The sequence below is a fragment of the Podarcis cretensis genome, assembly GCF_951804945.1.
Source record: "Podarcis cretensis genome assembly, chromosome: 6".
NCBI classification, from domain to species: Eukaryota; Metazoa; Chordata; class Lepidosauria; order Squamata; family Lacertidae; genus Podarcis; species Podarcis cretensis.
The window spans coordinates 47443649-47466348 of NC_137175.1; the positions used below are offsets into that span (position 1 = coordinate 47443649).

Genomic DNA, 22700 nt, shown 5'->3' on the forward strand with positions numbered 1-22700 from the left:
ACAAGGGCCTGGCCAGTTTGCAGTACAATCCTAGTATAGACGTCTACTCGGAAGCAAGCCCTCCTGAGCTCAAAAGCACTTTCTCCCAGGCAAGCGTATAAAAAGGAATGCAGCCTCTCGGAGCGCCATAAGCGACCCTCTCAAGATGGCGGCCGCGTCGGAGGCGGCCCTGACCTCCACATGATGGCAGCTGGAAGAGAGACACCTGCTTGCCCCTACCAAGATGGCGGAAAGCCCTTCCTCGCCGGAGAAGGTATCACTTCCGGCTGGCGCTCCTCCGCTCCTCTCTGGCTATGGCCGCAGCGGGTCTGTCAGACGCAGAGCTGCGGGCGGAGCTGCTGGCCCTCGGCTACCAGCCGGGGCCCATTACCGATTCCACCCGCAAGCTCTACGCCAAGAAACTCACCCGGCTGAGGGCCGAGGTGGCCGCTGGGCTGAGGAGCCGCGGCAGCGCCGCCCGGACACACCCTCAGGGCCCGAGCGGCCCCGCGAGGCCCAAGGCCGCGGCCGGGCCCAAGGCGGCTCCCCGGGGGCCCCGCGTCCCGGTTAGGAGGGAGGAGAGCGAGGAGGAGGATGAGGAGGAGGAAGAAGAAGGGAACGACTACGAGCCGCCTCATCGGGAGGCGGCGAGCGGGAGTCGAGGGCTGCTGCCTCAGAGCAATGACTGGCGGGCAGACAGCGGGCTCGCCGCCGCCCGGAGGCCCCAGTTGACGGCTCGGGAGGGAGCGACGCCGAGCAGCCGCTGGGAGGAGGGCAGTAGCGGGTTGGCTTCGAGGAGAGCCCGGTTGGAGGCGGGAGAAGGCTTCGAGGCCCCTTACCAAAGGGAGGCGGCGGCGGCGGCGGCGCCCAGGTTTACCTCCAGCCCTTCGTGGGGAGCAGCATCCCCAGGAGGTGGAATAGGGTTAAGTCCCAGCAAGTGGTGGGAAAACGAGCAGAGCGTGAGCCCCAGCCTTTCCTGGAAGCCCTCCGTGGTGGGGGGCAGTGCTGCAGGCTTCAGTAACAGGGCCCAGCTAGAGGCCGAAAGGGGGGTCACCCCAAGCTCCTTCAGTAACAGGGCCCACCTAGAGGCCGAAAGGAGGGTCACCCCAAGCTCCTATTTGGGGTCGCTGACCCAAAGGAGCGAAGAGGGGCTGACCTACAGGTCCCCGTGGAGGGCGCAGAAGGAGGTGGGGCTCGCGCCCAGGAGTTTGAAAACACCGCCATGGGGGGCAAGAGAGTTGAGTAGGGAGACACGCTGGGATGGGACGCGCCAGCATGTAGGCTTGAAACCCCAAGCTCAGGGCATAAGGAGGAAAGGCAGAGGCCTAGAATTTTATCTCTCCTGGTTCCTGTGGCTGGCAACCATAGGGCTGCTGGTCATTTTCCTGGGCATCCTTTGGGTGAAGATGATGGGACCTCCCCGACTGGAAGGGCCTGAGAATTGTACGTGTGCGGGATGTAATGCTGCTTTTCCTCTTCAACCCCGCTTCCATCTCTTCTTCCTCTTACAGATAGCCTCATTTAGAGTTTTGTTGTTCCAGTCCCTTTTCTTTTCAGCTTGTTGCTTACAGAAACACAACTTGTAGAGCTTTTTGTGGCAAAAGTTAGCATCCGTTCCTTCAAAAGCTCATAATCAATATACAAAAATGACTGAGGCTGCATGCTCACTATGTCTTCAAAGCACATTTCCCCCCTCAATGAATTCTAGGCGCTGTAGTTTGTTAAGGGTTGCTAGGAATTGTAATGCAATGATGGATTAACTGCAGTACCCAGAATCCTTTGAGGGAAAGAATGTAGTTGCAATGTGCTTTAAAGTTATAGTGTGTGCATAGCCTAAGGATGAATACCTTTTCAAATAACCTTTACAGGAAGATTATCCTGGCCCAGGTTCTAAGGATATGTTGTCAAGAGAAAGCTTTATTATGTCTTTCAGACTGGCTGCCTAGCAACTACTGATCTTGAAATGTTTAATAGTTGCACACACCAAAGAGATTAAGCAGATGAAAGGGTTCTTTCTACCTTTTTGAAAAGGATAGACTGAATTCTCCTGATGTATCAAATAATAATTCTCTTGTATGACTTTAGAATGACAAGTGGGAGGTGGACATGGTTGTTACTAATAGGATGTTTCCTTCACTGTCTTAGACTACCACTCCAAAAGTCATAACAGTTACTTCAGTGACTACAAATTCATGATCAATTGGACAGTTTTTCTGGTCACTTTGTTTTTGCAAAGCATTGTGGGAAAATGTGTAAAAGACTCTTCCCACCCACTTGTATTTTAAAATCTGGTGAACTTTTATGTGGCAGTATGCCGGTATATTGGCTGTTACCCTTATGTTACAGGTTTATGATGAGGTAGTGGGATGTTCTTACTCATTCCAGAAATCAGTCTAGCATCCTTTCACCAGCATTACAAAGTAACTTTTCCTACAGTATGATAGCAAAATACTGTCTCAGTCAAGCTTTGTCTGCACTATGTTTTAATCCATAAGTGTTCAAGAAGCTAAATCACATTTTCTGTCTGTAGTTATATTCAGAATCAAAACCCCAGATACTCTGCAAAGTAAACAAATGTGCTTATTTTGACATGAATGCAGAATAGTTATTTCTCTTGTCTTGTTACTATGTTATGTAAATCATTTCCTTTTGATGGGAAATCTGTGGGTGCTTAACTTTGCAGTAAGTCCCATTGAACAAAATGGGGCACTTCCAAGGAACATTATTAGGTTCGTATTGCAGGTTTAACAAAATAAAATGCTTAGAGAATAAATTTCAGAAGGGTAGCCATGTCCATGTTCTGTAACAAAACGAAGTGGGATTTAATCTGCAAAAGTTTATGCCACAATGAATCTGTTAGTTTTGAAGATGCTACAAGACTCTTTTAAAAAAAAAAAATCCCTTTCTTCTCGTTCACAGTTAACCTATTGCCCATGGATTGTGAAAGAACTAAAGAAGGTGTAAGTTTGAATCTTCTTACTATCTCCAATGTTAAATTTGGTTAATAACTACAATGTACAGCTTACCTGTGACTGCTATCAGCCCCAGCCAGTTTGGCCAAAGGCTAGAGATGATGAGGAGTTTGGTCCAACAATATCTGGAGGGCCACAGGCAGTGCTTTTTTTCTGGGGGTGACGCAGAACCCTAAACATTTTGTGAGTCTTAAGTTTGGCCTCATTGAGGGACAGTATTTCATTATGAGTAGGAAAATGAGAGTACCCCTAAACATTTTTTTTAGAAAAAAGCACTGGCCACAGGTCACTTAGTGTCTGTGTTGCTACAGAAGTAAGCCTCTGCTATTTTCCAAGAGAAATCTAATGATTTATTGATGTGCAATTAACAGACATCTTGTTATAGATTAGTAATTCAGACCGTGTAAATCTAAGCTGCTGCAAATCTAAATCCTTCTTATCTTACAGAAATATTCGTTAGTCAGTTGTAACAAAGGTGAGACTGATTTGTGACAAGGATTTCATCTGTAAAGCTACTTTTCAATAACAAGCTTAATAGAGCTAAGAGCCTTTAATCTCCTGATGTGCGCATGTAGTTGTAACTTTTTCTATAACATGTAGCTGAATAAGACAGACCTTGTTATACAATATAGTGCATATAATTAAAATGAAAGCCCTTGATTTGTTTTTTGTATATACGTAGATTTAAGGTTATTTATCATCAAACTTACTTAGAATATAAGAATTTGAGATCTGAGGGCTGTATAGTTTTTGTACCCCCCACCCCAGAATCCAGTGTTTTACAGTGCACATAATCCACAGGATGTGATGGATTTTATTCTGATAGTGACTGCAGTGAAGGGAACTGATATATATTGAGTCTGCTCATTCTCCCCGTCATCATACAAAATGATATACCTTAGCAATGACATTTGCAGAAAAAAATAAACTTCTGGCAAGAAATGAGGTCTTATGAGTCCATCCTTAGTTTTCAGTAGCTAAATTAGAGCGCATGAGAAATGTTCTATTTAATAGTTAGTTGTAATTTTTGTAGTTGGTTGAATTAAAGATCTGTTGAATAATTTTCTCTCTTAATTTTTCAGTACTGTCAGGAAAAACATGAAGAAATGGTAATGACCATTCTGTATGAACTATACAATTATCTTGCAGTTCAAGCTGGTGAGTTCTTATTTATCTTTTTACCAATCACTTTGTTCAAAGAAAATAGGTGTATACTAGCTAGGTATTTTCAACCTTAATTTGAATTTAAAAGAGCGAGGACTGTTTTGTTTCCCTTCAAAGGCTGCAGAGGAATGTAGGAAAAACAGCCTTTCTAAATCTGAGCTGCATTATCATTAAAACAATGACCCCCTAGTATGGCACTGATGTTTTCACATAGATAAAATGAGATTTAGGGTCATATTCAACTAATCCATTGTGGTAGTGTGAGACCATGAAAGGATTCCCACTAGCACAATGGGAATTGCCTCCTTTCCTCCCCCTGCACATACGCTGTGCCATTCCCAAATCAGCTCCGGGAGGATGGGGGAAAGCACAGTACAGATTTGATGAGAAGAGAGGGGGACAAGGTTCCATCAAGTAAGGAAAATCCTTATGCTAACATATCCTTTGCGCTATGTCAAGCATTTCAGTTCTCAGGTGTGCTTTCCTGATGTGACGCCCACTCCATGTCCAAAATAAAGATGCAGTTCACAAGTTAAGTTCAAGACCTTCCTCTAGCTTTCACAGATACACAGCGTAGTTTTAAAGGGCTGGCCAACACAATCCAACATTTTCCAGAACACTGTTACATTTAGCAGATGACTAATCAAAATATCCCAAGGGATATTGATACGCTTTCCCCTGTGAAAGCCATAGTTGTGTGCTGATGGTGAGCTCATCCTTCACCCATCTCATTCTGGATATATGGAATGTTTCCAGGAATGAGTTCCCTGATCACAGCAATGTATATGCCCCCTTTCCACCAGGCTGGCCCATTTTATATCATTAAGCGTTACGTTTCTCTGTGTGTATCCCAGTCTGCATTGCAGAACTGAACTGTGTCTGGAAAAACCTTTGGAGGTCACTACTAGGCAGCCTTTCTTTAACGTTGACAAGGTCCTAGATGCAGTAGGCTGTAATCCTCTGCACACATTGGACACAGTGGGACTTTCAAATCAGAATGCAAAGGATTGCACTGTTAAATAACTTCTTGCGTAGTTTTCAAGATAGTTTGTATCTTCAACATTAATTTTTTTTGCAGCTGTCAACACAACAGACATTTTAATAGCTGGCCAAAACTACTGTGTGGGCAGTGGATGGTAGGGGTTTTATGCCACTGTTTCATATAGTAGGCTTGTTTCCTGAATTTCAGTGGTTCTTAAGCTTTGTTGAAATTAATTTGTTTGTTCTTTGTACATCACATTTTCTTACCTTGTGGCCACTCTGCAGGGAAGGATACTTAAAAGTCTTTTGAACTAAAAATCAATGTCTGGTTATGTTCTTTATAACCACAGTGCTGTACATTCACAGTGGGGGGCGGTGCATAAACTGCTTGCACTCCTGAAGAATTTGGCTGCTTTTCAGTTCAGATTTTGAAGTTTAAGCTTAAAATTGGGTTGTGTCATCAGCATGTGGTGGAAATATCAAAGTGTTCTTGATGGCTTCATGGCCTTGCAGATGAGAAACCAGTTTTCAAAAGAAAACTGGCACTGGACAACTGCTTAAGTGTCAGGCTGTACCTTAGAGTGTCCATTACGATAGGCAGCAATCCCGTCTCACTCCCCTCTGGTGTTTATTGTGAAAGTTATAGTAGTAGTAGTAGTAGTAGTAGTAATAATAATAATAATAATAATTAATAATAATTTATTATTTATACCCCGCCCATCTGGCTGGGCCTCCCCAGCCACTCTGGGCGGCTTCCATAGAAACCAAAAATACAGTAAAATCACACGTTAAAAACTTCCCAGAACAGGGCTGCCTTAAGATGTCTTCTGAATGTCAGGTAGTTGTTTATCGCTTTGACATCTGCTGGAAGGGCGTTCCATAGGGCGGGCGCCACTACCAAGAAGGCCCTCTGCCTGGTTCCCTGTAGCTTTGTTTCTCGCAATGAGGGAACCGCCAGAAGGCCCTCGGCGCTGGACCTCAGCGTCCGGGCAGAATGATGGGGGTGGAGACGCTCCTTCAGGTATACTGGACCGAGGCCGTTTAGGGCTTTAAAGGTCAGCACCAACACTTTGAATTGTGCTCGGAAACGTACTGGGAGCCAATGTAGGTCTTTCAAGACCGGTGTTATATGGTCTCAGCGGCCGCCCCCAGTCACCAGTCTAGCTGCCGCATTCTGGATTAGTTGTAGTTTCCGAGTCACCTTCAAAGGTAGCCCCACATAGAGTGCATTGCAGTAGTCCAAGCGGGAGATAACCAGAGCATGCACCACTCTGGTGAGACAGTCCGCAGGCAGATAGGGTCTCAGCCTACGTATCAGATGGAGCTGGTAAACAGCTGCCCTGGACACAGATTTGACCTGTGCCTCCATGGACAGCTGTGAGTCCAAAATGACTCCCAGGCTGCGCACCTGGTCCTTCAGGGGCACAGTTACCCCATTCAGGACCAGGGAATCCACACCTGCCCGCCTCCTGTCCCCCCAAAACAGTACTTCTGTCTTGTCAGGATTCAACCTCAATCTGTTAGCCGCCATCCATCCTCCAACCGCCTCCAGACACTCACACAGGACCTTCACCGCCTTCACTGGTTCTGATTTAAAAGAGAGGTAGAGCTGGGTATCATCCGCATACTGATCAACACCCAGCCCAAACCTCCTGATGATCTCTCCCAGCGGCTGCATGTAAATGTTGAAAAGCATGGGGGAGAGGACAGAACCCTGAGGCACCCCACAAGTGAGGGCCCAGGGGTCTGAACACTCATCCCCCACCACCACTTTCTGAACACGGCCCAGGAGGAAGGAGTGGAACCACTGTATGACAATGCCCCCAGCTCCCAGCCCCCCAAGACGGTCCAGAAGGATGTTATGGTCGATGGTATCAAATGCCGCTGAGAGATCCAGCAGAACTAGGAAACAGCTCTCACCTTTTTCCTAGCCCGCCGGAGATCATCAACCAGTGCGACCAAGGCAGTTTCAGTCCCATGATGAGGCCTGAATCCCGACTGGAAGGGATCCAAATGGTCCGCTTCTTCCAGGCGTGCCTGGAGTTGTTTGGCAACCGCTCGCTCAATCACCTTGCCCAAGAATGGAAGATTTGAGACTGGGCGATAGTTGGCCATCGTGGCTGCATCTAAAGATGTTTTTTTAAGAAGCGGTTTAATAACCGCCTCTTTCAGCGGGTCTGGGAAGGCTCCCTCATGGAGGGAAGCATTCACCACCCCACGAAGCCCATCGCCCAGTCCTTCCCGGCTAGCTTTTATAAGCCAGGATGGGCAAGGATCCAGGAGACAGGTGGTTGGTTTCACTCGTCCAAGCAGCCTGTCCACATCCTCGGAGGTAACAGATTGGAATTGATCCCACTCAACTTGACTAGACAGAACTCTAGCACTCTCCCGCCCCGGCACTGCTCCCACGGTGGAGTCTACTTCTTCCTGAATCTGAGCGATTTTATCTGCAAAAAACTTTGCAAAATCATTGCAGGAGAACATGTGGCCTGTACTGGGCCCCGATGTTGCAGGTGGTTCCGCTAAATTGTGAACCACCTGAAAAAGTCTCCTGCTGCTGTTTTCTGCAGATGCAATAGAGGCGGTGAAGAAATTCTTCTTCGCCGTCGCTATCGCCACTTGGTAGGCTCGACGTTGAGCTCTAACCTGTGTCTGGTCAGATTCGGAATGAGTTATCCGCCACCGGCGCTCTAGCCGTCTCAACGATTGTTTCATTGCCCTCAGATCCGTGGAAAACCACGGGGCTGTCCGGGCTCCATGCAATCGGAGAGGGCGCTTCGGAGCCAAACAGTCAATAGCCCTGGTTAGCTCCACATTCCAGCGGGCCACCAGGGAATCAGCTGAAAGGCCATCAACATGGGATAAAGCATCCCCTACCATTCTCTGGAAACCATTTGGATCCATTAAGTGGCGGGGGCGGACCATCCGAATTGGTCCCACCTCCCTGCAGAGGGGATGGGTCGCAGAGAAGTCCAGTTGCACCAGGAAGTGATCAGACCATGGCACTTCTTTTCGTAGTAGTATGCCACCCTTCTTCCAAAGATCACAGGGCAGTCACAACAAAATGGCAACAACAAAATGAGAAAACAAAATACATAATAAAAACAAGAACAAAGCATTAGCCCTCCTCCCACAAGCACATTTTAAGGGCCATAGAATGTTAATCAGCCAAAGCCTGGTTATAGAGAAATGTTTTCGCCTGGCACATAAGATTTGTAATGAAGGCATCAGGTGAACCACAGAACATAACCTGACCAGTAGCTAAGTGGCAGGCCCACCCTAAAACTTTTTCAACATTGGAAGCCGGTCAACGTGTAACATCCCTGATCCCATCCCAAATGTGAATCATCATGAAAGCATTTTTTTAAAGGGGCATGTGGGGGTTTCCTCAGACATGTTATAAATCTTTGTATAATTCAGTAAATTTTTCAGGCACTGTTTAATAATATCCTGTTAACCCAAAGCATTAGGCAAGGTACAGTTACACAAAGGAGGAACACATACACGCATTTCTTCAAAGGTATGAGCTGCTCTCATGGAATAAATGTGAGGTTTGATTGCCTTATGCTAGCGTTTATACAGCACTGCAAATTTTATTAAGTCATAAAACTAAACCAGGTCAATATTCTGTAAAAACATTTTGGCTAGCATTAATAGTGCTTTAAAAAGGAACTTAGCTCAGTGCTTCTGTACTATTTGGCAAGTTTCATGATTTCCATGTCAATAACATTTTCTGTCTCTCCCACCACCACCACCACTAGGCAACTTTGAGTGTGGAAACCCTGATAATCTAGAAAGTAAATGCATTCCAGTTAGTGTGGCAAAGGAATATATAGAGGTAAGCAAGGTCATGACATTTTTCTGTTATTGTATATATGTGTATCTGCTATTTAGTGCATTAAAACTACCTCTATTTTATTTTTTCCCTTCAGTAATTCTGTTATTATTATTTTGGCTGTTACTTGGTTGGCATTTTTTTATTTTGGGTTGTTGCGTTGGAAAACCTAAATAATATGACTGCTGAGACTTGCTGTTTCTTTTTCCATTTGAGAAACCAAAATCTTCCAGCATTTTAAAGTCGTTGCTTACAAAGCAGTAGTAAACACATTGCTTTCCTCTTTTCTTTTTTGTATCTCTATAGAAAAGGATTGTTAGTATACTATAGTTATGCACACCTATGGAGTGTGTTCCTGCATCAAATATGATCATAAAATTATAGTCTTAGCTACTTGGAAAACTGAATAGAATCCTAACACTCATTTTAATGTATTTAAAGCATTGCTAAACTAATTGTGCTGTAAATAGGAGACTACCTGGGTGGGTGCCCTACGTATATTTTCTCAAATTCCGTGGAAAAGCAGGTGGAATATAAATATAATAAATAATATGGAAAGAATGTATTTACAGAAAAGTCTCACTGCTAGTTGAATGCAGAATTTACATCTTGGGGCCCACTTCCTTACAGAATGTGACTGCCTACAGTGCACAAAGGTTTGCAGATGCTTTGCAGCGGTTACTGGACAATCACAGAGACTCAGGCATATGGTAAGTTCATTGGAATGACCTGTGTTAAATTTATCTCCATATCTGTTCACTATCCCATGAGATTCAGTGGAGATGTGACTCAGGGAACCATAAGTGAATGTTGAAAAACAAGCAGTGTAAGACTTTCCCTAGGAAGACCCCCAGGCTTCTAGAACCAGCTAACTACAAGTGTTCTTCTAAGCCTGGCACTGTAAGATGTTTTTATTTAGATTTGCATTTGATCTGCAGAATTTGATACCCACCAAGTTGCCCACCTGTGGTTTGGTAATTCACCCCCTTTTGCTTTCTGCCTGAGATTGCCAAAACATGGGTTGACGGGCATCTGGAAGGTCATAGTTGCTAGCTTTGCAGCTCCATAACTCTCAAAGAAATGAAAGGCTGGATTTATAAAAGTGCAGTTGTACCAGGGCCCAATGCCTGCAAGGGGGCTTGGACTGAGATTCCTTTCTCTCCTCCTCCTCCTCCTCCTCCTCCTCTTCAGTGCCCCCTACATCTTATAAAGCAAGATGTGCAAACACCATTTTAAGCAATTTCTGAGATAAGCCAGCCTGGCTACTCCCAATTTTCAGTGTTTGTAGTCTATGAATGAAGTCAGAACTGTGATGAGTGAGTTATTTGGACAACATAGTACAGGAATCCCTGTAGTTCTAAAGAGCTGCTTTTCTCCTCTCCCTGTTAGAGTGTGCTTTCCTTTCCTGCTTCTGTCCTTGGGATTTCTATAGTTTCTTTCCATTCCATTTTGTTCCTTTTTAAAATGAAAGAAAACTGATCTGCTCTCCACAATCCCCTACCCCCAGTGGCTATAGCTAGTGTTCGAAACTCCCATTGTTCTAGGTGCATTTTGTGACAAGGAATTTCATTAGTGCAAGCAGTTTTCTGAGCTCTGGGCACAGAACTGCACCTAAGATTTCAGATTAAAACTGCAGAGTGGAAAGAGGACTTTTTCTGCCTCCCCACTTCCAGCTACTCTGAAGGCTAGAGAAGAGACCCTTTTAAAAATATTAGGGGGTGGGCAGGGAAAGGACTAGACTATCTGAAAAATGAACATAATATTTTAGCAGCAGTTAATTCATTTTCAGCTTTGTAGTTTTGTTATAAAAAAGTGTGCCTAGACATAACCTAGGTTTAAGATGCCATTTAGCTCCTAGCTTTCATTTATCAGTTCCTAACACTGGATATAGGTCTAAAATAACTCCTTAGGAATAAATCTATTGTGCACTCTAACCTGGGAGCAATCACAGCTGAACACAAGTGGAATTGTGCATCTAAAGCATCCAACCATCTGGCCAGGTTAGTATTGGTTGAAGCCTTGGAGGTATATTTAAGTGGGAGTGGGCAGAAAAATCTGGCCCTTTGGTAGTACAAAGGTGCATCGCTCTGGTTAAAGGAACCAAAAGTTGACACCTATGATAAAAGCACCCAGTCCCCTTTTGTAGCCATTTAATTCCTCCTCCTGTATTTCCACAACAGGCATGCGAAACAGGTTTCACTGACTGACCCAGGTTAGGAAGTGAGCAAAACCAATGAGATTTGAGTATATAATATGAAAACGCGTGTGTATTCATTTTGTTGGTTGTCAAAATTTTCGTGTTTTGCTGAGAGCTGTAAAACTGCACATGCTCAGAGTATTTATTTCATAGTCCATGAAAGTAATAATAAATTTGTGAGTCTTTTAAAAATATATTGACATATTTTCTGGTACTCTATTTCATGCATTCCTTTTGGGAGGAGTGGGGGGGGGGTGCTGTTTGGTGAGCTTCACCAGCCCTCCAACTGCCTTAATGTGGCCTTGATGATCTGTTCAGGCCTGACTTGTAATGCTTGGCTGTTACACTTTATTTCTTTTTTATTTGTGGAAAGTAGTGTGGTGTAATGAAGGGGACTTCCTGGTTCAAATCTCACATCTCCTTAGGACAGTTGCTCTCACATTCATACCTGTAATATGGAGATGATAACAGCCTACCCTACAGGGGGAAGGTAGGGGAAGTCCCACTGCACACTCAGAAATCCTTGTGCTGACAGGATGCTTATTTAGCACTGCTCTGAATATAACTCAGTACATAGACTGGCTGTCATTTCTCAATCTGAAACCTCATTGGATTATATGAGGTTAGCAATATTTTGGCACATCATAACTGAGAAACCTGAGACTCTCTCCCTGCTAATACCAGGGTGTTGCTTGAAAACCAGCAGTTCAGAATGCAGTGATCTCTTAGTTATAGAACTAGGGTACACTGTGCCATTTCTGGTCTTTCAGGTGGACTGTAAAACTGATTCCAGTCCTCTGAAATTTATTAATTTTATTTTGTTTTACGAGATTGATACTGAATACCATGCAGGTGGTTGAAATATGAGCTTGGTTGTGCTGGCCTAGCTTTCATGTGGTTTAAATTCAGGAGATGCACAGAGCATTTGTTCTCGTTCTCTTGTGCTCGAAGTAAATGTAGTTATATTAAAGGGAAGTTTTATGCTCTTTAAGGCATCTATAACACACAAAATTTGGATGATCTTGGTCACATCTTCAGAGTAGCTAACTTGCTCACTGGCATAAAGGGCAATATCCTTGCTGTCTTCAGTTGGTTCTGGAAGAACAGAATAAGCTTTTTTTCCAGCAGATGAGTTTGTTTAATTGTAAATGGTGGCTGCAGACTGTGTCTGGAGAGCAAACATCACCCTGTGCAAATCATTTCAGCTCTTTGAAAAATCATGCCATCTCTCTGAGTGCCTATTATATATTTATAAGGACTTCCTTGCCTGTCTCGTCCCGATATTATAGATTACTCTCTTGAACTGTGAGGGAGATATCAAGAGCTACTTGCTGCCGGCAGGGAGCCCATATAAATATATTTTCAAACTCTCTAATACAGATGTGCTATTTGAAAACACAATTATTTTGGTGAGCAAGAAAGGATGGATAATAGCAATTTGAAATGCATTCCTTTGCAGTTACCAGGGATTCACGCCAGCTAGTGTGCTAAGATTATTCCATCCACACTCATCTTAGTTATTTCTGTATGGTGTAGAATTCTTTATTTGAGACTCTCCATTTGAAGTCCTGTCTACAAAAGTTACTGTTGAAATTCCCATAGGCCTCAAATGACTTACTGTTTCTCATGGAGCTTGTAGTCATGTCTCAGTTCAGTCTTTTTGGGTAGGGTTAGCCTGTTAGGACCCTGTTTTCACAACAGATTTTAAATCTGTTCAGGCACTGTGGCTTCAGTCTAACCAAAGATATTGAGAAAGATTGTTTTAAATTAGCCCTTTCAGCCTTTCACAGAAGTCCCAGCACACTTATAAGCGTGATGTAGTGATTAAAGTGTTGGGCTCAGACTTGGGGTACTAGGGTTCAAATCACCAATAGGCTGTGAAACTTGCTGGGTGACCTTGGGCTGGTCACTGCTTCTCAGCCTCACAGAGTTGTTGTGAGGATGAAATGGGTAGGGGGAGAATCATGTATTCTATCTTGAGTTCCTTGGAGGAAAGGATATAAAAATATATAAAAATGGATATAAAAATAATAATAAATAAATAAATAACTATAATTCCTCGAGTTTGTTGGGGGAAGCCATTGTTGTTAAAATTATATCAGATTCAATCTTTTATCAAGGTAAAATGATAGAAGAGTAAAACAATTTGCCTCTATATGTATCCTTTTTGAAGCCAGTGAGATTAGTGCACAAATTTGCATAGAATGTCAGGTACCAGATTTTAATTATTTTAGTATGGAATACAGTTCTACGTAATGTTTTGAAAGTGATCCCAAAAGTACAGTCTTGCTGTGTTTTCATGTAAGTTGGTAGATGCCAATGCCTCAGTTCAGTAGTGTTTATTGGATTTCAGACATAATTTTGAGGCCTTCTTAACTCTCTCACTGCTGCAGAATAATTCAACAAGCCCGAGGCTGTGAGCAACAACAAAATACTCTCCTCCCCTAATCTCATTATCTAAAACACTGCTGTAACCTAATGTTCGAAAACGTGTTCCATTTTTCCATTCTTTGTATAGGAAGACTCCACACTGCTAAACACTGTTCCCTTAGGGACATGCTTAGAATTGCTGGTGGGATGGAATTCAGTGCTTTCTAATTAAGATTTTCTTCACTGTTACAAGTCATAGCCTGGAAGCGTAAAATACACTCCCCAGTTTTGTATTCACCATAATTAAGAGTTTCATCAACACTTGAGCAAATGGATCCTGTTCTGGCAGCTCAATATGAAACTCAATAAGAATGTACAGCATACTAAAGACCTGCTGCAGGCTTTCCAACAAATGTTGTGCGAACTTATTTGACACTGTTCTGTTAAGAGCAGAACCAAATAAGACAGCTGTGCTTGGAAACCCTGCTGCATATTTTAAGATCTTTCAGAAACTTGGGATCCAAATAATCCATGGGGATGGGTAAAAGGTTGAGTGTGATGCAGCATATCAGGAGCTTATATGCATTGCTCAGCAGTGTTTCTTAGACAACTGATTTGGACTATCTGTATGATGAGCTATTAATTGCAAACCTGGTGTGACATCAGTTAGCTGCCAAAAATGTGATCACCTGGATTTTTTTTTTATATACACTGATTGAAAAGGCCTGGAGACTGGGAATTCTACAGCAGGGCTCTTCCAGATTTCCTTTAGTGAGCCTGCAGAAACTAGAGTCAAAGTGCAGTAATTGCTGTACTTCTTCCATCTTTCTGTTTTGCGGTAATTCCTTTATCTGCCTTCAAGTGCTGAGAGAGGTTTTCACAGGCATTTTACCAGCATGTGCTAGGACTGGGCAGTATCAGCTTTTCAACATTGCAAACATGGTTTGGCGATATACCACAGTGTTGGGGGGAAAAAGATGCATTGGCCTCTGCGTGCAAGACACCAGGTGAAACTGCCCCAGCTCTCACTTCGAGTTGCACCCAGGCTCACAGGGTGGGACAATTCAGCTTGTTTGCGCCACTCAGCTGGGAGGATGAAAGGTCCCCCTCCCAGCTGAGACAAACCCAGTGCTCCTGCCACTCGCACACAAGCAACAGAAGCATTGGGGCTGCTTTGCGCAGCTCAGCTGGGGGGAGGGAACGTCACTTCCCCCAGCTGAGATTGCCCCGTGCTCTTGCACAGGCAAAGCATTGGGGCTCCTTTAACTGTTCACTACAGAGAACGGCAAACACACTCCCCTCAGCTGAACAGTTTCACAGAACCCCCACCCTGTTGCAGGCTTGTGTGAGCCAGGGCTGGGCTAGGGGCTCCTTTAACTGCGGCAAGGGCAGCTGCACACTCCTCAGTCGAACAGTTTAAAGATGCAGAGGGAGGAACAAGCTGTATCGGGGCCCGACGGCAGAGTAGAATCGCAGTTTCACTCAGTGATATATCATTGGGGAAACCACCACTGCTCCTGAGTCCCTCTGCTAGTGGATGCTGCTAGCAGAGGGACTCAGGAGCGGTGGCGGTTTCACCAGTGATATAACGCTGAGTGAAACTGATGTCACGGTCTTCTCCTCATACCGGTCCTGGGTGATAAATTGATATATCTCCCAGGCCTAGCATGTACAGACTCTTAAATTCTATATTTACACATTCTGCTGTCATGCAAGTCCATTTACTCAACTGCATGGTTTGAATGCACTCCATGCCCAGTTACCAAATATCCTGAGTCAATCATCTCTTGCATTGAGACTCTCTTATCACTGTTTTCTCTGCTGGGTCCATGGGAAGCCAAGTTCCTGTAAAGCCCCTCTGGTATCTGAGGAAGTATGCATTCACACGAAACCTCATACCAGTAACTAACTTAGTTGGTCTCTAAGGTGCTACTGGAAAGAATTTATTTGTTTTGTTTTGTTTCGTTTCGTTTCGTTTCGTTTCTCCTCTGGCACAGTTAGCCAAACTATCTTTTTGTGGGGATTAGGAGCTGGAATTATCCTAGTGGCCATTTCCAGTGTTTTCTCATTTTGCAGGGTGAGGTTTTTCCTTATTGCAGATTTTGCACAGAATAAATTTGGTGTGCGTATAATTGTAGGCTTTCCCCTCATCCTTTTCCAAAGATGCACCAACATTTAATGCAGGTGAACTTAACATTTTTCCCAACAAAATTAACTGCTGGAATTTGTTTCAAGGTAAATAGACTCAACATGCATGCATACTTTTCACTTGATCTCTGTGCAGTCACTGGAGGAGGGAATCCAGTTTAAAAGTTTAATCTCCTGTATACTGTACTAAGAGGTGCTGTCAGAAGAAACAAAAATACTATAGAAGAGGACTACCTTGCTAGTGTGCTATCTTTGTTTGCTCTCCTCTCATATCCTCCTCAATCTGCTGTTAATGAGCCACTGCTGGAATATTCTGAGAAGGTTGGGAGCAAGAAACTAAGGAGTGTGATGGAGAGGATAGCATGTTTATAATAAATATGGACCATCAACTTCTTTGCATTGTTCAGTCAAGGAATCTTTCTGCTTCATCCTTTCAGGTTACAAGGCGATGAGAGTTCCGAAACAGTTACCGCAGTGAGCCAAGTGGTTTGTCTCGAATCCACCCGTCCCCGAATGGGCTTAGGCTGCCGTTTCCGCCGGGCACTGAATACAGCAATTACTAACCTATTTATATTCTTTTGGAGTAAGTTTTCCCTTACTTTATCTGTGACAGCCAAGATCTCCCAACAGTCTTGTACAGTGTGAGATTCTGGAAGGTTGAGGGAATAATGAATGAAATTGCTGAATATTTAATCTTGGGCCTAACAGCAAGAAGCAGTCTTGAGACTGGCTCATGCACTGTGGGTGTTTGCCATTTCATGAAAATCATCCCGTGTAGGTCTCTCTGTGTGCACCACAACCTCATGCATTTGTGCTCTGGCATTTACCCCAATAAATTCTGCCCTCCTCCTCACAAGGCACTATTAATACCCTGCTTCCTTAACAGTCACAGTATTATTCTTAGTCATGCATTGCTGACTAAGCACAGATCACGCACACACATTAGGTGAGATCCAAAGTAGTGTGGTTAGGCATACATTCATGCAGCAGGGTTTCTGCTTCTTCTCTTTCTCCTGCAGCCATCTGTTCTCCCCCTCAAACCTCCAGAAGGTTGCCCCCCCCAAAGGAAATTTTGGGAGCTGCATGAAGAAGAAGCAAAACCTAGAACCCCACTGTGCAAGAGGATTTTCGTTGCACAGATGGACAGACATCATTGGGTGTCTCCTGTTGTAGTGGGAATTGCCTGCAAAGAATGTGCATGTGAATGATATAAATGGGAACAGGATTTAAGAGGAAAATACCAGTAGTCAGCCTTTACGCAGCTAGTGTGTTATAGTGGATGTTGTTTGGATTTAGACTTGGGAAGGGGAGACAAAATTTCAAATTCCCCCTCAGTCATAAAGTTTGCTTGGGCAAGTCACTATGAATTGTCAGGATAAAATGGGATAGCTCTGAATTTCTTTGCTGAAAAAGTGAAATACTGTGATGATCTGCCAAGCTGGTGAAAACAACGTGTTATTTTGTCGTATTTGTAGCTCAATCCTTCACTGAAGTCTTAATAGTAATTTAACTTTGTTTGCCGAAGCATAGAGATACCCCTTGAACTAGCAAAGCTAGTCTGATTGTATTTTGTTTTTAATCTACAAAGATTGCAAATGGTGTTCAGGCTTTATTGGGTCTCCAAGTGAAGAAAGTCTCATAGCTGTGTAGCACCTTCCAACAAACACGTCTCTACATAATGGCTATATTCACTGGGGGAACTGTCCTAATGCTTTTCCCCAAAGCTTCTTAAACCTGAAGATAGAAAGATGCTGTTGGGACAAAGCCAGAGTACTAGTAACTGTTCGATTGCTTCCATGCCATGTTGTCTTCTGAAGTTTGAATTAAGTTACCTTACCTTTGCTATATGCTGGGTGCATGGATGGGATCTTAAGGATTGCAATGAAATATTTCAGGCTAGCTCATGTGTATTCGGAAGATTTCATCTCTGTACTTCCTTCCTCACAGGTTTAGCTTTCCTTTGGGGGATTCTGATTCTTCTAAAGTATTACTGGCGGAAAAGGGAAGAAGAGGAACGGGACATGTATAAAATGGTGCAGAAAATCATAGGTAGCATTCACCTGCTAGTCAAATTATAGGTAAAATTCTCTCAATTTCATCAGTTTGCTTATTTGTCTGACTGCATGCATTGTTCTCTCAACAGCTGCCGTCCAAGGTCACTACAAAGAATGGGAGCAGAATCTGGAACGGTACCCATATGTAGGCATCCTTCACATCAGAGACACACTCATCCCACCACAAGACAGGTGAGTTTTTCTTTGACTTTATTAATGGTCCTGATTAAGTTACCGTGTAAGATGTGGGATCATTCTTCCAAAAAGGTGGCTAACCAGTTGTCCCTGAGAAGCAGGCTGAGGAAGCAAGTATCCCCTCATATTTGTCACCAATATTTGGAATGCCTAAGAACTATTTTCCTCCAAATATAGATAATAGCCACTGATAGGACTAGTCCTTCAGGGATGTGCCTGATCATTTCAAGCCATCTACGCTCAGGAACACGATAACCTGCAGCAATGAGTTCTATAAGTTGATTGTTCATGAGTCAAATGAATATTTCCTTCTGCTTGGCCTGACGCTTTTGCATATGATGTCTTTTGAGTTCCAGTATTTAGAGAGAGAGAGAGAGAGAGAGAGAGATGGACAATGACGTGGAAAGTTGGAAAGGGGCCTTTCCCCCCTTTTGTACCTTCAAATGTTGGCTGCTACAATGTAATGATCCTTGGTTGATCGTGCTCTAAGCATTAGATTAGACCACCATTTTCCTGCATTGCACAAATGCTCAGCTTTGGTTACAGTGCTCTTTTTTTATCCCCAGGAAAAAAATGAAGCGGGTTTGGGACCGAGCAGTGGACTTCCTCGCTTCAAATGAGTCACGTATTCAGACCGAGTCACACAGGGTGGCAGGAGAGGATATGCTGGTGTGGCGTTGGACGCAGCCTTCTTACCTCTCTGATTCAGATCATTAGCTCTGACCAGAGGCCAAGCCATTGGTTTAACACTGTGCAGGGCAATGTGCCCTCTTCTAGCTAGGGAATGTCCTGTTGCCCATACTCAGGTGAACCCCTGATACTACTGTACATGTGTGTGAGAGCTGTAGAATGACTCCTTGGGGGTGATCATTTTCTGTAAGGAATATAAATGTTGAAATGCAGGTGCACACCAAAGTTACTCTCATGGCATATATTTGGCTTCCATAACGTAACAATTAAAAAAGAAGAAACAGGATTCCTTGCCCTAATTGAAATATGCCATTGATAGTTTTGCTTTGGTATTAGGGAAGCCTGTATCTGACCATCTACTCAGAATGTCGGTGCTAAGACCACTAAAAGATGCTTTGTAAAGGTGTTCATTACAGAAGCACTGTGGATAAGAGTGGACAGCAAATATGCGAGGCATATTTGTTCTTAGAAACTGATCAGGAATAATCTGCTGGCATTGTTTATTGGGTGATGGGTGGGACTGAGAGGGCCAGGTCTTGAACCTTTGAAGGCAAGGTGGGAGGGGCTTAAAGCTTTTTTCCTTAGGCAGTGGTAGGTGAGCACATTTTCTTACGAAAGCGGTAGAAAGCATTCAGTCTTAAAATGGCTTGGTGGGGAGCACCGGAAAGCAACAGCTGTGCTTTTAGGTCGTGTGCCATACTAGAGAGCAGATGGGGCACCAACAGTCTTTGGTACAGAATCAACTCCTCACAAATCAAGTGTTTACAGGATTGCCCAAGGAGTGGAAATCTTTTATTCAGCCAATATAGTAACATGTTTTGCGCATATAGCACCTTAGTTGGTCCAAGTTCATGCTGGTTTGTTTGTGAGGGGGAGAAACGCACCAAAATTGCCATGCACCTCTTCAGTGATGTCATAAAGTCCGAGGCTTTGGCATGATGGCACGTCATTCCATTATTGGTTCAGGGCATCCACTTAACTCATCATGAACTTCACCTCTGTCCGGAGGATATAGCAAGTGGCATATGAACTTGGAATAAAGTTGCACATTTGAGCCGCTCTAAGTAAAATGAGCTGAGCCTTTATGGTACCTTTTATGACATGTTTTGTTTCAACTGACATATTTATTTGCAAGTGGGTGGTAGCCTGAACTTGGAAGTTTGCCCTTTTACTCCCCCTGCTGGCAGAGCTGAAAAACTGACGGATTGGAGTTTTCACCTAGGTGCCCTTCGAGGCTGTTTTAGCAGCATGCAGCAATTCATTATGTGCCTCCTGCTGATTCATCAGTGCTGAAATCAGTGCAAAGAAAAGCAGCCTCCAAAAACAAAGCACCAGGAGGTCTTATTGGTTAAGTAGAAGAAAATCTTGCATTCATTTGAATTTTATCCCCACATGTTGCCATCTGTAGCGTAGGCGGTGTCTTAGAGCAAAAGAAGAGATGTAACAGATGTCTCCGTGACATTAGCAATCCTTTTTTTTTTTACACACAAACACTCCCCTTATACTGTTGAAGCAGATAATCAAATTATTGCTTTTAATGTATTCTTAATTTCTGCTGATGTTTGCAAAAAATTCCACAGTGCCTGCATTCTTAGGGCTTTAAACGAAACATTTGTGGGTATTTTTTACCATCAGACTCTCAAGAGGAAACGCCAAACAATATTATGTACAGTTGACTAAGCTGTTCATTTATTTTTATGTAGATGGGCTGGTGCTATTTATTATACATTTTGTCTCTGTCCATTTTATCTTGCAAAATAAAAATTTGCTACAAATGGGACTGACTGGTATTGGTAACGAGTACCATCTCCTGACAAGGCAGAAGCAGGCAGTTTGATTCCCTGGATATTTAATGCTGAAAGCACTCCTGAACTGAACTTCATCATATTGGGTTGCAATGAGTTATAGACAGCACTGGACAAGCACAATAGTACTTGTAAAAACTAAGGCCTTAGGGTGGGGTCCCATCATCCCTGACCATTGGCCATGCTGGCTAGGGCTGATGAGAGCCTGATTCCAACAACATCTGGAGGGTACTACACTGGCCTGCAAATAACCAAAGCTAAACTCCAGCCTTCAGAAACAATTTACAAACATCCACAATGTCTGAGAATTTTAAAAGTTGAAGGGAAATGATAGGTTTTCATAATGGATTTGGAAGAGAGATCATCCTGCTTTTGCCCCGGTAAACACTTGTTAAGCCTGTTTGACCAAGAAGTGATAGTGGGATAAAAATCTCTCAAACTGCTTTAAACTCTTAAGACTTTCACCTGGTTTCCCGCAACACCCTAACTCACTAAGCTGGGCTTTAGCTTAGTGAGAGAGCATGTGAATATGCTGGCTTCTGGGGAGGAACTTGCAGCCACTTCGCTCTTTTTTGGTCCTCCTAGCTAAGGTTTGGCTTAGCGTGCCAACCAGACAAGTTTGTTGTTAAGCACTCTCTTCACTAGCCACAAGCTGTAACAGAGATTCTCATTTACAGTTCATGGTTAGTCAAGAGAGAGCTTTAACCACAAGTATCAGGTTGGATGGCACACCATCATCATCGTCATGAATTTTTTGTATGCCAGGTTTCCATGGTAGAACCATGCTCAAAGTAGCTCAGGACAACATACAGAATAAAATATAAGCACAATTAAATAATACATTAACAGTTACTATAACACAATTTAAACAAAACATCACATAATCACTAGGGCAAACAAACATCTCATGTTAATAAATGCTGAAACAATGCCTAACAATAAAATACAAAACATCGAAATAGCACCAAGCCCTGGCCTTGCTTAGTGCAGCTGCAAAAAATGACGAGGAGCAAAATGGATGCAAGCTTCTACCCAGGGGCCCTTACATCTCACAGTCATGTTTGGCTTAGGGGTCTTATGCAAACAAGGCTATGGTTCGTTTCCAGCTTAAAAGACCTGGTTTTCAGAATGTACTGAAATAACTTGTAAGACAAAATGGACCCCTTGCAAAATGAAAATGCAAGCAATGAACTTTGCCCTGAAAGACTGTAACTTATAAACAAAGCTGGGGATCTGAACCCAATTCCTTCACTGTACAGAAAATGTCACCTAAGCCACTAGTGAGGGGCTCGAAGAGAAAACAAAAACTGAATGCAGCCAGCACTGAGTTTTTCTTTTTGTCCTCCTTCGCCATTAATGAAATATTGGGGTAGCCCCTGCTTCTACATCGCCCTATCCTGATCTGTGATGTAGCAGACAAAGTTTTACAGATCTTAGTTTAAAATGGTTTGTGCTTCAAAGGTACTGTCTGCAGCTGCTCTGTTGAAAGTTATTTTAGGGTGTTGGATGCATGCCCTGTTTTTATGCCTTTCTAAAAGTACTGAGGTGCTGATGTGCAGGCACATGTATTAGTTAGCCTGTTCATCCAAATGCACCTTTTCAGCAAGAGTTAGTTGCCTTGTGTTGGGGCAGTTTCGAGTTTCCATTGACTGTTTTCTTCTGTCACTGTGACACACGCTAGGGAGACTATTTATAAATCTCAGAAATCTGGGTTGATAATGCCATTGCGTCCTCTTACTGTCAAAAAGAAAGAAAAAATATGCACCAACTAAGCATCTAAAATAAAATTTGCCCTTTATCTTTTTTATTTTCCATTTCCATTAAAGGCTTTTCATATTAAATGTTTTGTCTCCCACTGACATGACAGCTGATGCTGTTTTCTATTTATGGGAGCCTAGTTTGGGAACAGTGCCAGTTCTACTGGGAAAACCAGCATGAAGTAAATAATAAAAAGGTACAGGCGGTGAAATGTGCCCAAAGCATCTCATTTCGCAAAGGCCTGGACTGTAACCTTCAAACACTTAGGCCAAATTAGATGGTACGCAAAATGCATAAATGGACTTTACATGTTTACACTTTTACTTTATATAATGGGGCAGGGGGAGTCAGAACTATGACATCCAAAGGGGAATATTCACTTGCTTGCTGTCTAGTAGCCATCAGCAGTGGTATCTTCTATGACTTTGTCTAATCTTTTAAAGCCTTCCAGGGTGGAAACCGTCACCATATCTTGTTGGGAGTGAAGTCCATAGTTTATGTTCTGTGTGCAGAAGGTAAAGGGACCCCTGACCATAGGCCCAGTCGCGGACA

General features: G+C 43.4%; 1 protein-coding gene across 1 annotated transcript; it reads left to right on the top strand.

Annotated features, from left to right (window-relative positions):
- The first annotated feature begins 267 nt into the window (after positions 1–267).
- LEMD2 (LEM domain nuclear envelope protein 2) lies at positions 268–20365 on the top strand. Its single transcript, XM_079980880.1, has 9 exons — positions 268–1422; positions 2899–2939; positions 4034–4109; positions 8858–8934; positions 9562–9641; positions 16084–16229; positions 17594–17695; positions 17790–17892; positions 18462–20365. Exons 1-9 carry the CDS (start codon positions 294–296, stop codon positions 18610–18612), a joined length of 1905 nt encoding a protein of 634 aa, XP_079837006.1. The 5' UTR covers positions 268–293; the 3' UTR covers positions 18613–20365.
- Positions 20366–22700: the final 2335 nt, after the last annotated feature.